Below are 15,176 nucleotides of genomic sequence, written 5' to 3' on the forward strand. Positions count from 1 at the left end.
AAATACCATTGTTACAGTCTTGTCAGTGTTTAAACTCAGTTTGTTTTGGGAAATTCAGTTTCAAGTCTCAAAAAATCAGATTGAAGTACGTGTTCAAGGTCAGAGAGGCGATGGCAGCGTGCATATAGGATAAGATCTAAGGCCTCTCACAATAACCCGTTAGGAATATTAAATCCTCATCTATCCGACATAAGTATAAAATATACTCTAACCAAGACCCCTAATACAGAGTTACGCACCTTATACGGGAGCAGCTGCCAGACGAGTATAGTAAATGTATCTTATTTCTTTTACCACTGGAGGGCAGCGTGGAGTGACAAGGTGTGGCGCCCGTAAGGACGACGTGCCAGTTAGACGGAAGGAGATGCGCGCACACTTTTATGTGAAACGGATATATTTGGGGAGGGATTTAGTAGTCTGAGTGAGAAAATTGATATTTTGTCACAATGGATAAATGTAAAAATTAACCATTTAAAAATGCACAGATTTTATCCACCTTTTGGAAATTGGGGATGTTGCCTAAAAGTCTGCGAATGCATAAAGTGCCACCCGTGGGCTTTAATGAAGCAGCATTTGTGGGCTAAAGGGAACAGCATTCTGTATAAAGGTATTTTGGACTCGATATAAATAATTGAAGCCAAAAACTAATATTAAGTAAATTGAGAATGGAAAAATCTTCAACACAAACGTACAGAATGTGATATTCTGAGAGATCTTACAGAGGTTATCAAATCCCACAATGAATATATAGAAAATGTCTGTATAGAACGAGTCAAACAAGAATATGCCAATAACACGTTTCATTGGGAGATAGGGGCCACAATTCAGGTCATTTAGCTGAAAGGGAAGCCGGTCAGCAAGTAGAGCAGGTCAGCCGGTCAGCCGGTAGAGCAGGTCAGCCGGTAGAGCAGGTCAGCCGGTCAGCCAGTGGAGCAGGTCAGCCGGTCAGCTCTGAGATCAGCATTACTTATATCCCCTACACGTTGCCCCTGCATGTAATGCGCAGAACAGCCCGCACTGCATATACTGTACATGAGATACTTAACCCTTTCTTTTCGCTCGACTCTAATCTGAATGATTTGCTAATTGGTTTGTAATTAGAGAGATATTTGTAGCAGAATCCCATGTATGTTCTTTTTACCTTTTTAGATACTGTTTTGTGTAATAAAAGATATGACAGATCAGAGGGGCTTCCTGTTTGCACGTGTGTTTTGTCAGAAGTGTATATGTGACCCTATAAACCTTCTTCACACCCGGACTTGGCAGCGTGACACTAGTGCAGCGTCCTAGGTAAGAATCACTGAGCTGTTAGCAATAGATACAACGGATAGAAAAGACACTACACATAGGTTGGATTAAAGAGAGTATTTTATTGAAATAATTAATCTCTTTGCTGGTAGGGGCCTGCAGCACATTGCAGAGCGATATAGTAACATGCAGAGCAATGCATTGCAGGCCCCTCCGGCAGCAAAGGGGTGAAGACCAATGCAGGGTGTATAAAGATCTCACTGATAATTCATGCACAAAGGGCAGTTTGTTGCTGTGATCCAGAGGAAGGCGAAACATAACCCCTGCTGTGCAATGGGGGAAAAAAATTCCTTCCTGACCCCATTAAATGGCGATCGGAGGGTCCCTGGATCACTGCGCAGTGAGATCAGATGGAGCAGCACAGATCAGCGTTATTATACACAGGGGCACACTCAGTATATAGAGATGCGGGTGATGGGGCCCTTGTGCCCCTGTGTATAACTCACCTGCTCCCCCATCCCCCTGCATATCTATCCCATTCACCCCCTTTCCTCCCGCATATCTCGCAGGGCCGGCCGTCCATTAGGCGGTCGCCTAGCGCGCAAAGGTTTTAGGGGCGCATTAATAATAATTATAATTTTTTACTCTTATTATTTTTTATTTATTTATGGTTTTTTTAAAATTATTTTTCTTTTTTTTATCCAGTATTTTGGCGCCCTTTTATTTTTATTATGCGTCGCGCTGGGTTGCGGTCGTAGCCCCGATAGCTACGCCACTGTTTATTTTATTATTTTATTTATCTTATTATTATTTTTATACAACTGGGGCGCAAATTTTAAGTTTCACCTAGGGCGCATGAAACCCGTGCACCGGCCCTGCTCCTTGTTCTCTCTCACCCTCTCACGCCCAATATCCCTATCTCCCTCTAGTACCTGCCCCTCCCGCAGCCTTCCTGATCTTATCTGCCTCTCCTGCGGTTAAACCAACTTCTCAAGGCCCCTAGAATACCCCTGTTTCTACGCCCTGGCCCCTCTGCTACCTGCCCCCGGGATCTTCTCCCCAGCCTGTGAAAGGGGAAGCAGCACATCCCTCCACACCTCTCGTATTCCCCTTCGTTGTTGTCCACCTCGTCACCCCACTTGTCGTCCGCCTTGAAGTCCGTCTCGCTTTCCGTCTCGCTGTCCACCTCGCTGTCCGCCTCGCTGTCCGCCTCGCTGTCCGCCTCGCTGTCCGCCTCGCTGTCCGCCTCGCTGTGTGCCTTGCTGTCCGCCTCGCTGTCCGTCTCGCTGTCCGCCTCGCTGTCCGTCTCGCTGTCCGCCTCGCTGTCCGCCTCGCTGTCTGTCTCGCTGTCAGCCTCACTGTCCGTCTCGCTGTCTGCCTCATAGCCCGTCTCGTAGCCCGCCTCGTTGCCCGCCTTGTAGCCCGCCTCGTAGCCCGCCTCGTTGTCCGCCTCATCGTCCGCCTCGTCGTCTGACTCGTCGTCCGCCTCGTCGTCCGCATCATCGTCCTCTAGGACAAAGGGCACCACCTTTGTGCGTCCGCTGACCTGCAGGAGACATGAAGTGTTTGTAACCAGGGACAGTGATACTCTGTATTGCAAGAGTTCCTGTGCCACTTATACCCCCTCCCCAATACCCAATTATACTGCCCCCCACAGGGCCAGTACCTGTTATACGCACCTCCCCAGGCCCAGTACCCAGTTATACACCCCTCCCCAGGCCCAGTACTGTTGTACCCACCTCACCAGGCCCAGTACCCAGTTATACACCCCTCCCAAGGCCCAGTACCCGTTATACCCTACACCCCTACCCAGGCCCAGTACCCGTTATACCCTACACCCCTACCCAGGCCCAGTACCCGTTATACCCACCTCACCAGGCCCAGTACTCAGTTATACACCCCTCCCCAGGCCCAGTACCCGTTATACCCACCTCACTAGGCCCAGTACCCATTATATACCCCTCCCCAGAACTCCGTTATATGTCTCTCCCAGGATCCTTTACACACACTCTCCCCAGATGCAGGACCCCCAACGGTGGAGGTGTAATGCCACATGGGTAGTGGAAGGTTTCTCAGAGAAGGTGTCCATGTGTCACAGCTGTTTCATCACCTTGGATGAGAAGTCTCCCTACTCTCTGCCTTTCCTATCTCTTTCCTGTCAGTCTCTCTCTCCACCTTTAATCTTATCTCTTTTATTTATCTCTGTCCCTCCTTATTTTTGTTTCTATGGTTTTCTCCACCCCCCCCATGTAATAGGGGCACAAACCTCAGATTTGGGGAACGCTCCCATCCCATGAGACCCGAGGAAACAGGGACCCACTAACCTTCATTAAAACATCTCTAGCAGGTTCTGTATTATTACACTGTAACGTGTTGCAGACTTTCCATAAATAGTGTCCTGTACAACAGCTAATAGCACAGTGTGTGCGACAGATTCACAGCTCCGCCATTCCCATTTACCTCTAAAGCGCTGTTTCTTGTTTCTTCCTCGTCGCTGTCCTCCTCCTCCCATGCCTGTGATACAGAGGATAGTAATGTGATCACATGTATTCCTCACTCCTATACATGTCCTGGTGCTGTATGGGGGGTTTGACGGTTAAGCCAATTGTCCACAGAAGAAAGGGAGGGAGGGGGGAAGGAGGGGGCTTTGAAGATGTGCTGCTCAGGGGTTTGGTGCTCTTGCGTTGGGCAAAGTGATGTCTTGAGGTGTACGGGAGGGGAGGTGAACGGGAGGGGCGGCGAACGGGAGGGGCGGCGAACGTGAGGGGGGTTGAGGCGGCGAACGGGAGGGGGGGTGAGGCGGCAAATGGGAGTGGGTTCAGGCGGTGAACGGGAGGGGGGTTGAGGCGGCGAACGGGAGTGGGGGGTGAGGCGGTGAACGGGTGGGGGGGTGAGGTGGTGAAATGGAGGGGGGATGAGGTGGCGAACGGAAGGGGGGGTGAGGCGGTGAACGGGAGGGGGGGTGAGGCGGTGAACGGGAGGGGGGGTGAGGCGGGGAACGGAAGGGATGTTGAAGGGGAGGCGGGGTGAGGCGGTGAACGGGAGGTGTGTCCGCGGTAGGGTTGACGGGGAGGGGTGGTGATGCGTGTGTGGTGGCAGGGTAGTCGACCGAGTGCGTCTGCAGTTCCGAGAGGGCGTGCGTCGTGTGAGTAACAGAGGTTGGTGTGTGGGAGGTGCGGTGAAGGTGAGCTGGGTCGACATTAGGGTGTGCGGGCCATAGAGGGTGGCGGAATGGCATTGCTGAGGTGAGGGGAGGTGTGGGTAAGCGGTGAATGTGAGGGGTGCTGGCAGACTACAGAGGAGTGCGTGCGGTACTGAGAGGGTGTGCGTCGTGTGAGTACCAGAGGTTGTGGGGTGGCAGGCGCGTTGAACGTGTGATGTTCCAGGATCCACAGGTAAGGTGTGCGGGACAGAGAGGGTGCCGGCGTAGCATTGGGGATGTGGTACAGAGGAGTGTGTGCGGTCCAGAGAGGGTGTGCGTGTTCACAAGTGGTGAGGGAGGGAGTGAAGACGCGCTGATCGTGAGGTGTGGGGCCACGTTAGAGTTTATGGTGTGTGGTCCCGAGCGGCATACAAATTGGGTTGAGGTGGTGGTGAGGCGGTGAACAGAGGTGTCCGAAGAGGCGTGCTACCCTGCGGTGTTGGGTGCCGGGGGTGAGTGTTGCGTGAGGGTGGGGTGCAAAAGCATAAAATGGCATATAGTTTGTTTCTAAGAAGACACTGTACCTGAGTATTCGGCAGGGGATGAGCAGTGGGGTTATTTTATTTTCTAATGTGAGAGCAGGCAGTGAGGCGTCAAAATGGCTCCCAAAGCTCAGTGAATCTTGGGAGAGTGTGGCAGTGGTGTAGGTGTGGTGAGCGAAGGCAGCAGGCCAATGAGAGGTGTGCGGGGTCGGGGGTGCCGAGGGACCAATCAGATTGGCCCGAGGCTGAGTGACGGACCAACGGACCAATCTGATTGCAAAAATATATATATAGATAGATATGTTTGTATCTCACTCTCGCGCTCTCTTGCTCTTGCTCTATCACACACACACACACACACACACACACACACACACACACACACACACACACACACACACACACACACACACACACACACACACACACACACACACACACACACACACACACACACACACACACACACACACACCTTTTTTAGGACTCTAGCACTGTAGCACTGAGAGTCTTAGCAAACACATAGAGATACAGCGACACATGAAGGGACACAAGATACACTCAAAAGGAACATGAAAAATGACACACACCGTGTGTGCAGCAGATTCACAGCTCCGCCATTCCTATTTACCTGTGAAGCGCTGTTTCTTGCTTCTTCCTCATCGCTGTCCTCCTCCTTCCATGCCTGTGATATAAAGGATAGTAATGTGATCACATGTATTCCTCCCTCCTATACAGTACATGTCCTGGTGCTGTATGGGGGGTTTGACGGTTAAGCCAATTGTCCACAGCACTCAAACAGTAATAATCTTCACAACCCAACGTTGCTTCTCAATGTTAGCAACGCTTCGGAGTAATAGACTCCTGCAAGGCCCGTTCCCCGACAGGGGGGGATAGCTGGTCCAGGTGTCTGTGGGAGGGACCGGCCGGTGCTGGGCCTAACCTCTAGCCTGGCCGGCTGCCAGTCCTCTCGTGGCCGGGTCCCGGATCTCCCTCTGCTGCAGGCCTCTTCTTTCTGTCCCACGCCAAGCTTCCAATGCCGGCGCACCTATCTAATGTCAGCGTGCCGGAAGTAAGCTTGGCCCAGTTTCTCGTGTGCGCCAGCGTTAAAAGCACATGGGACAGAGAGACCTGCAGCTGCAGGGAGAGCCGGGGCCCACAGGAAGACCTGCAGAACTTGCAGGGCCGGCCGGGGCCCCTGCAGACACCGGGCAAGGCCGAACCATCCACAACGTAAGTCTGTTTTTTTTAAAGTATTGGGGGGAGGGGGGGGAGTGGGTGTTGTTTTTATATGCAGGGGGGGGGCGGTTATATGTATTGGGGTCTTTTAAATATGCATTGGGCTATTTTTTCTATGCATTGGTTTCTTTTTTTTATTTGCACTGGGGTTTGTTTATATGCACTGGGGTTTGTTTATATGCATTGGGGTTTGTTTATATGCACTGGGGTTTGTTTATATGCACTGGGGTTTGTTTATATCGATTGGGGTTTATTTATATGCATTGGGGTTTGTTTATATGCATTGGGGTTTGTTTATACGCATTGTTTTTTTTTAAATGTATTGAGTTTATTTTATAAGCATTGTTTTTTTTGTACACAGAGAGGGTGCATGTATAGTGAGAATGAGAGGGGGCATGTGTCTGTATATAACCATTAGTGTGTGTATCTGAGTGAGTGTATGTTACTGTCTGACAGTTTCTATGTTTGTAAAGCATAATGAGAAGTGTGATTGTGCGTGCGCGTATATATATATATATATATATATATATATATATATATATTTAGTAGTGTGTGTCTGTGCTTCTACAAGAGTATCAATCTGTGTGTATTTTAGTGGGTGTGTGTGAATATAACTGATTGTGCGTTTGTATTTTAGGAGCAGGAACCTGTTGGTACACCGTTCCTGCAGTTTTTTAGGAGCAGGAACATGTGTGTGTGTATACTGTAGGTGTGAATATATATAGGAACGATACTCTGTGCCGCTTAGGGGGCTATGCAATAAGCAGTGATAAATAGTGATAAGTCATTTTAAGAGCGCAAAGTGCTCTTAGAACGTAACGTTACTCCGAGCGCTATGCACTAAGCCGCGCAAACAGGCCCTTTGCGCTCTAAAACTGACTTTTTCCTGGAAAAAAGTCCAACTTTGCTCGTACGATGAGCTGTTTGCGCTGAATCCTGCCCTTCTGCGGGATTCACTAAGCAACGCAAACTTATTGTACTTATTCTAAACACATGATACATAAAGCTTGGCCCCTGCAGACGCACTTACCAGAACTCCCTCCTACTGTCTCTGTACGTTCTGTATGTTACTTTTATGTCTAAAGCACTTACAGTATTCCCATGATCTGTTATTTATATTATCTGTTATTTATTTGATTACCACATGTATTACTACTGTGAAGCGCTATGTACACTAATGGCGCTATATAAATAAAGACATACAATACAATACGTGAACGTTGTGCTGAATAAAGCTCACCAGCTAAAGCAGGTGATAAAAAAAGCAGGACTCTGAAAAAATTCTTTGTTTAACTTTTTACAGGCGCAAAACCCTGGCTGACCCCGAGGGAGGCCGGGGGTCGCGCGGGTGTCCCCGGCTGACCCCGCGGCCGTCCCGGGGTCCCCGCGGGCCTGCGGTACCAATCTTGTGCCTACAAAAATACTAAACATTATCTCTAACTAAATACACCCCCCTAACACATACAGTACAATAATGTGCAAAATAACTATTATCCAGATATGGATAATAGATTATTTGCCCATTATTAAATACTACATTAGCATACCTAAATAAAGTAAATAAAAACAGTAGCCAGCTAATCCAATGAATACAAGCAGTAATAACATCAACAATGAATTAATTAAACCATTAAACCAGAACGCAAACCCATTGAGCTTAGTGCAAAGCCCCCATAGAGATACAGCGAGACATGAAGAGACACAAGATACACTCAAAAGGAACAAGAAAAGTGACAGATCTAGTATAACAAGTGACAGACATACGCAGGGTTGATAAGAAAAGAGACAGTCGGATACTCACAGAGAAATGATCAGATAGATAACCTGTAACGGTGACAGAATCAGGACAAGTTCCAATAAAAGCCAGACACACTCCGGGTAACAACGTTTTATTTAAACACCTGGAATCTTGACCCCTCCGCCTGTAGTTTGGGAAAGGCTGAGGTTTTGGTATCTAAGTGTGTGGGGTTCTCTGTGTCTGGAGAGACCCCTAAATGTTCTCTCTGTGTCTAGGGAGACCCCTAAATGTTCTCTCTGTGTCTGGAGAGACCCCTAAATATTCTCTCTGTATCTGGAGAGACCCCTAAATGTTCTCTCTGTATCTGGAGAGACCCCTAAATGTTCTCTCTGTATCTGGAGAGACCCCTAAATGTCCTCTCTGTGCCTGGGGAGACCCCTAAATGTTCACTCTGTGTCTGGGGAGACCCAGAAATGTTCTCTCTGGGTCTGGGGAGACCCCTAAATGTTCTCTCTGTGTCTGGGGAGACCCCTAAATGTTCTCTCTGTGTCTGGTGAGACCCCTAAATGTTCTCTCTGTGTCTGGGTGACCACTAAATATTCCCCAGTGTAACTCGCTTCAAATTAACCCAGAAAAGTAGCATTGAGCCCTCGGTGACCGGGCGCTATGACCAGAGGGACTAGGCTCTCCCTTACCCGTGAGTGTGGACTACGTCCCCACTGGCCTCTCCCTCCCCCCTCCCCTGGCAGTGAGATTAGAATTAGACAGAGGCGCGGGGTCAGCCTACGCCCTGCCATGAGAGTCCCGCCCACTCTGCCCTTTATTGTGAATATTGGTAAATATGTTGGTTGTACATGTTTAAAATAAAAAAAAGAATAAATAAACAATGAAAATGAATAACAGAAATAAAATAAAAGGTGGTGGGAGTGGCGAAGTGGGCGCGACTTATTTACACATGTGCGTTCCTGGGGTCCATTCTCGCCAGACGGCCGGGTAGGGGGAGTTACGGCCATTGGATCAGGTACCTTTGGCCTTTACCCAATGAGCGAGCACTCCGGCAGGGGGTTGGCACTTATTAGGTTAATTGAAGTTTTAATAGAAAGCCGCGGCCTCGCATCGCCAGACCTCGTGTTTGTGGTTATTTATGTATTGGTTATGGTGGGGTTTGGGACGCCAAGTGTAGAAGGGAAGAGGGGGGGGGGGGGAGGGGGGGAGGGGGGGAGGGGGGTGGTCTCACAGTCTCCGAGGTCATGTTTCTATTTTATCAAATGTTTCCCCAGGAAAAAATTCATTGAGTTACCTCTGGTTTTCAGGCATGTCCTGGGGGAGTTATCACAGAGACACAGAAACGTCGCTGAGTTTGGGTTAGTAACTCCCTTAACCTCTCAGCAGGTGAATTCCCCCTTGGCGCTTAACACGTTAAAAACAAGCGTTGCTATTTCTCTGCGTGAAGTTGCAGGTAACTGGAAGAGTTACACAGTGACGGCTATTTCATCACTCACCTTCTTCACCCGAAACGGTATTCTTTTCGGTGTTATTTTCGGCTCCTCTTGGCATATCAATTCTTCGATCTGTATGCAGGACAATGCTTTAAGACAGGGTTGTGCAACCTTTTTCCCCTGCTCCCCCCCCCCCTCCTCCTTACCTTGTCTCCGGCGTTCTGACGTATATATGTGATATCACTTTGCTATGGCAACGCCACATAATGTGACCTCACAGTGTCATTTGACGCCATGTTGCTGTCGCCAGAAGCCGCTGGAGACAAGGAAAGGGAACTTACAGAGGCCTTACGCGCGATCGCCGGCATTTAATTTAAATGCTGTGGGGAATAGCGAGGGGCCTCTGTAAGCGCCAAGCCCCTCCTCCGCAAGAAAATGTTGCGCCCCTCGATTTGAGCACCCCTGCTTTAAGAGATATTCTGGGACCCTCCAACTCCTCCATCGGACCCTTCATTACTGACTGACCTTGCAGTGCTCAGTATTACCTGCTATGATGCCTCTCAAAATACCATGCTAACTCATTCTGAACATATGTGTCCTTTCTACATGTTACTCTGCTAGTATGACCAGGGCTACAGACAGCTTTTCCGGGGCCCAGGACTAGTTTCCACCGGGGACCCTCACCCATGGGTCAGCGACCTTGCGAGACATCCCCCCCCAACCTGTTTTCTCTTGCACAGCCATAGACAACAACATTTCGGCCTGCTGGCCTTTCCCAGGTAAAGTGGATAAACACACTAAAGCCAGTAAAGAAAGGCCAGCAGCCGAAACATTGTAGTCTGTGGCACAATAAATGATCTTTTTTGATTCAAATCCGTGTGCCCTTTTCCATCAATCATATTGTATCCATTGGACGAAATGCCGGTCTTCCCTGAGATTAAGGGGCACCGGTAAAGGTATCACTACTTATTGTTTTTTTTAGGTGTGCAGCAAATCCCCATCATTTTTGCGTTCTCTTGCGCTGCCCCAATCTCACACACCACCTTGCTCTCTCACCCCCCTTTTACACTCCCCCGTCACCCTTTCCTTCCCCAAAGGTTGTCCTTTAATCAGATCTTACCTCAGGTGTCTCCATCTTCCTTGGAAATGTTCTGGCTTTAAACTGTGCGGCTCCTCTTGATCCGAACTTTCTTAGCTGACACCTTTTAGAAATCACTCACGGGCGGTTTGGGTCCGAGGGATCTAAAAAATAAGCGACTCCAAAAAGATGTGAAATGGGGCTCTGAGTGGGAGACTTAAATAGTGGAGTGGAGGGTGTGAGGCGGCGGGTCAGTGATGTTGGTGCGTATGGGCGGGAGGCAGCAGGTGTGTGGCGGGTGTGTGAGTGAGGACAGGTGTGTGTTGAGTGCGTGCGGCAGCTGTGAGGCAGAGGCGGCCGGGTGAAGGGAAGGGGAGGAGGGGAAGTGGAGGGGGGGAATGGGTGGAGTGGAGTGGGGGAAGTGGTGGAGTGGAGGGGGGGAGTGGAGGGGGGGAGTGGAGGGTGGAGGAGTGGAGGGGGGGAGTGGAGGTTGGAGGGGGGTGAAGTGGAGGGGGGGAGAGGAGGGTGGAGGGGGGGAGTGGAGGGTGGAGGGGGGGAGTGGAGGGTGGGAGTGGATGGTGGAGGGGGGTAAAGTGGAGGGTGGAGGGGTGGTAAAGTGGAGGGTGGAGGGGGGGAGAGGAGGGTGGAGGGGGGGAGTGGAGGGTGGGAGTGGAGGGGGGGAGAGGGAGGGGAGGAGTGGAGGGGGTAGGGGAGGAGTGGAGGGTGGGGAATGGAGGGGGGACAGGGGAGGGTGGAGGTGGGAGTGGAGCGGGGGAGTGGAGGGACTTAAGTGGAGACTTAAATACTAGTTAATATAATCTACTTTACGAAGAAATATCTATTAAACTAAGAAATATAATCTATTATACTAAATATCTATTAAACTAATTAATATAATTATTGTACTAAGCAATATAATCTAATAAACTAAACAAAAATAATCTATTTAAAAACAATACAAGAAAAAGCTGGAGAAATACTGTAATACGTTAACCAAGCCACAGATTTGATGCCAATGAGCGTTGAACTCCTTGCAGATCCACCGTCAGCTGGTTGTGGCAGAAAGTGATGACATGCAGTAGAACCCAGGCACAGAGCGGTTCAGCTGTAACCACGGAAATCAGGTCAGAAATCAACACAATATTTTTTGAAATTTAGAATGAGAATGTTCTGTATGTCACACAGACTCTGAGCCCTGTCAGATGTTAGCAGCTTGTGATAATACTGTGTCCCATAACCTGCTTTATATGAAGTATCATTTTACACTAGTAGAGATGTTACATTTTGAAAAATAGCGACATTGTTCATTTTCTCTACAAATAATCAATTAAAAAGTTGAATAAAACGTTGTGTGTGTGGGTGTGTGTGCGCTATACAATATATATATATATATATATATATATATATATATATATATATATATATATATATATATACTACAGTAACACTGAAAGATGGCAAACTACACACATCTGTATACAAGAAACCAACTGACAGATGCAGTTACCTCCACAACTCCAGCTTCCATCCCACTCATACAAAAGAAGGTATCATACACAGCCAGGCTATAAGATACCACCGCATATGCTCTGACACTGAAGACAGAAACAGGCATCTCACAACCCTGACCGAATCGTTCAGACAGAAGGGATACAAACCAAAGACCATTGCCAAAACTATTACATCTGCAATAAAAGCCCCACGAGAACACCTGCTACAATACAGACAGAAAGAACCTACCACACGCATACCACTAGTGACTACATACAACCCTACCCTAGAGGGCATACGAAAAATAATCAAAGATCTGCAACCCATGCTGACAGAGGATGCAACATTAAAAGAAATCTTTCCCAAACCTCCCATTCTTGCGTTCCGGCAACCACCAAACCTCAATCAGAAATTAGTCAGCAGAAAACTTCACAACGATTTTAAAGACATGGATAATGGCACAAAACCGTGCAGCAACAAAAACTGCAAACTCTGCAAACATATTTGCCAAGATCCCACAGCCAGTCACAACCATAGAACATTCAATGTTAAAGGATCATACAGCTGCACATCCAGGAATATAGTGTATATGATTCAATGCAACAAATGTGACCAAGGTTGCTACATTGGGGAAACCAGCCAAAAACTACAAGGAAGAATGAATATACACATACACTCCATACTCCATCACGAAGAAGGAAGATACTGCTCACCTGTGGGACATCACTTCTCACAACCAGATCATTCCATAAATGATCTAAAAATCAAAATCCTCAATGGAATGTTTAAAAGCACCCAAGAACGGAAAACATTTGAACTCAGAATGATAAGACTCATTGACACCAAAACCAAAGGACTTAATGCGGACATGGGTTTTCTCACACCCTATCAAAATTGCTTGTAATTATCCTGCTTGCCTCTATTCTTATTCACACTTTCTCTCTCCCCCCCTGTATCCCTACCCCTCCCCACCTTTCTTTGACACCGTTCCCTGGCTTCAAACACATTTAACACCCTACATTATCTACAGTAAATATCTGCTGGTTTTTCCCCCCTCTCTCTACACTGTTTTAGCCATTGAAACCTTTGTATATCAGTATTGCTGACCTGAAAAAGAGAGGATAACTCTCGAAGGGTGGGAGTAGAGAGGGAGAGGGGAGGAGTGGAAGGTGGAGGGTGGGGAATGGAGGGGGGGAGTGGAGGGTGGAGGGGGGGAGTGGAGGGGGGGAGTGGAGGGGGGGGAGAGGAGGGTGGAGGGGGGGAGTGGAGGGTGGAGGGGGGGAATGGAGGGGCGGACAGGGGAGGGTGGAGGAGGGAGTAGAGGGTGTGAGGTAGCGGGTCAGTGATTTTGGTGCATATGGGCGGGAGGCAGCAGGTGTGTGGCGGGTGTGTTAGTGAGGACAGGTGTGTGTTGAGTGCGTTCGGCAGCTGTGAGGCAGAGGCGGCCGGGTGAAAAGCAGAGGCGGGAGGGGGGGAGGCGGGAAGGGGAGGAGGGGAAGTGGAGGGGGGGGAGGGGTGGAGTGGAGTGGGGGAAGGGGTGGAGTGGAGGGGTGGAGGGGGGAGTGGAGGGGGGGGAGTGGAGGGGGGGAGTGGAGGGTGGAGGAGTGGAGGGTGGAGGGTGGGATTGGAGGGGGGTGAAGTGGAGGGTGGAGGGTGGAGGGGGTGAAGTGGAGGGTGGTGGGGGGGGAGTGGAGGGTGGAGGGGGGTGAAGTGGAGGGGGGAGGGGAGGGTGGAGGGGGGGAGTGGAGGGGGGGAGTGGAGGGGGGGAGAGGGAGGGGAGGAGTGGAGGGGGTAGGGGAGGAGTGGAGGGTGGGGAATGGAGGTGGGACAGGGGAGGGGGAGGGGAGTGGATGGGGGGAGAGTGGGTGGGAGTGGAGGGTGGAGGGGGGGAGAGTGGGTGGGAGTGGAGGGTGGAGGGGGGGAGAGGTGGAGGGGGGAGGGGTGGAGAGGAGGAGTGGAGGGGGAGAGAGGGGGGAGTGGAGGGGGAGAGAGGGGGGAGTGGAGGGGGGGAAAGAGGGGGAATGGAGGGGGAGAGGGGGGGAGTGGAGGGGGGGAAGGAGTGAAGTGGAGGGAGGGGTGAAGTGGCGGGAGGGGTGAAGTGGAGGGGGGAAAGAGTGGATGGGGGGAAAAGTGGATGGGGGGAAAGAGTGGAGGGGGGAAAGAGTGGAGGGGGGAACAGTGGAGGGGGGGAAAGAGTGGAGGGGGGAAGTGTGGAGGGGGGGTGGAAGAGTGGAGGGGGGTGGGGGGGGAAGAGTGGAGGGGGAGGAGGTGGAGTGGTCAGAGGGAGTGGATGGGGGGATGAAGGTAGGGGGGGTGAAGGGAGTGGAAGGGGAGGAGGAGGGGGGGAAGGGGGAGGAGGGGGGGAAGGGGGAGGGGAAAAAAGTGTAGGGGGGAAAGAGTGTAGGGGGGGAAAGAGTGTCGGGGGGGAAAGAGTGTCGGGGGGAAAGAGTGGAGGGGGGGTGGAGGGAGGAGGGGAGGGAGTGGAGGTTGGGGTGAAGTTGGGGGGTGAAGGGAGTGGAAGGGGAGGAAGGGGGAGGGGGAAAGGGGAAGGGGGGAGCAGGGGGCATATGTATTGTCATAATTTATGTATCCGCTTGACCCCCCCATCCGGGCGTCCGTTCCCCCGCTGGCTCGGTGGCTGGCCGCCTCCCCTGCTTGTTCTCCGATGGCTCTGGCCTCTCCTCCCCCCCCATTCCCCAATGGCTCGCCCGCTTCCCCCCCGCCCGCCGCTTGCTCCCCCGATGGGTCGTCTGGCCAATGGAGGCGCGTGCAGGCGGCGGCAGGAAGCGCCATGTGTGGTCCTGGCCTGAGGCGCGAGGTAATGGTGCGCTCCCCCGGCCGGCTTCTCCGCCGCTTGTTCCTGGGCGGTTGAGGTGGGACTCGCAGGGGTGTTCTGCGGCAGGGGTTTAAGGTGTGAGGCAGGAGGGGTGTGAGGTGTAAGGTGTGAGGCGCAGGGTGTAAGGTGCAGGGTGTAAGGTGTGAGGCGGCACGCCTGCGGGAGGGGTGTGAGGCAGGAGGGGTGTGAGGTGTTGGGTGTAAGGCGCAGGGTGTAAGGTGTGAGGCGCAGGGTGTAAGGTGTAAGGTGCAGGGTGTAAGGTGTGAGGCGGCACGCCTGCGAGGGGGTGTCAGGCGCAGGGTGTACTGTCTTACCTGGGCTGCTGCACATTGTGTGGTAGGCCATCTTGGAGAAGAGCACGCGGGGTGAGTGAGTGTGTGTGTGTGTGTGACCACACCGGCCAATGAGAGGTGTGCGGGGGCG

At 50.9% G+C, this 15,176-nt stretch overlaps 1 protein-coding gene across 1 annotated transcript; it reads right to left on the reverse strand.

The window, feature by feature from the left end:
- Positions 1-1,467: 1,467 nt before the first annotated feature.
- LOC142470251 (uncharacterized) lies at positions 1,468-10,784 on the reverse strand. The gene is made up of 5 exons (XM_075577197.1): positions 10,469-10,784; positions 9,412-9,480; positions 5,564-5,617; positions 3,709-3,762; positions 1,468-2,794 (listed from the first exon to the last, which is right to left on the reverse strand). The coding sequence occupies exons 1-5, from the start codon at positions 10,481-10,483 to the stop codon at positions 2,207-2,209; spliced, it is 780 nt and encodes a 259-aa protein (XP_075433312.1). The 5' UTR covers positions 10,484-10,784; the 3' UTR covers positions 1,468-2,206.
- Positions 10,785-15,176: the final 4,392 nt, after the last annotated feature.

Source organism: Ascaphus truei, chromosome 19 (assembly GCF_040206685.1).
Source record: "Ascaphus truei isolate aAscTru1 chromosome 19, aAscTru1.hap1, whole genome shotgun sequence".
In the NCBI taxonomy this organism is placed as follows: Eukaryota; Metazoa; Chordata; class Amphibia; order Anura; family Ascaphidae; genus Ascaphus; species Ascaphus truei.

Coding starts and splice junctions, on each gene's coding strand:
- LOC142470251 (XM_075577197.1), bottom strand. Junction 5,618..9,411: donor TACCGTTTCGGGTGAAGAAG/GTGAGTGATGAA, acceptor TTTATATCACAG/GCATGGAAGGAGGAGGACAG. Junction 2,795..3,708: donor CAAGAAACAGCGCTTTAGAG/GTAAATGGGAAT, acceptor TGTCTCCTGCAG/GTCAGCGGACGCACAAAGGT.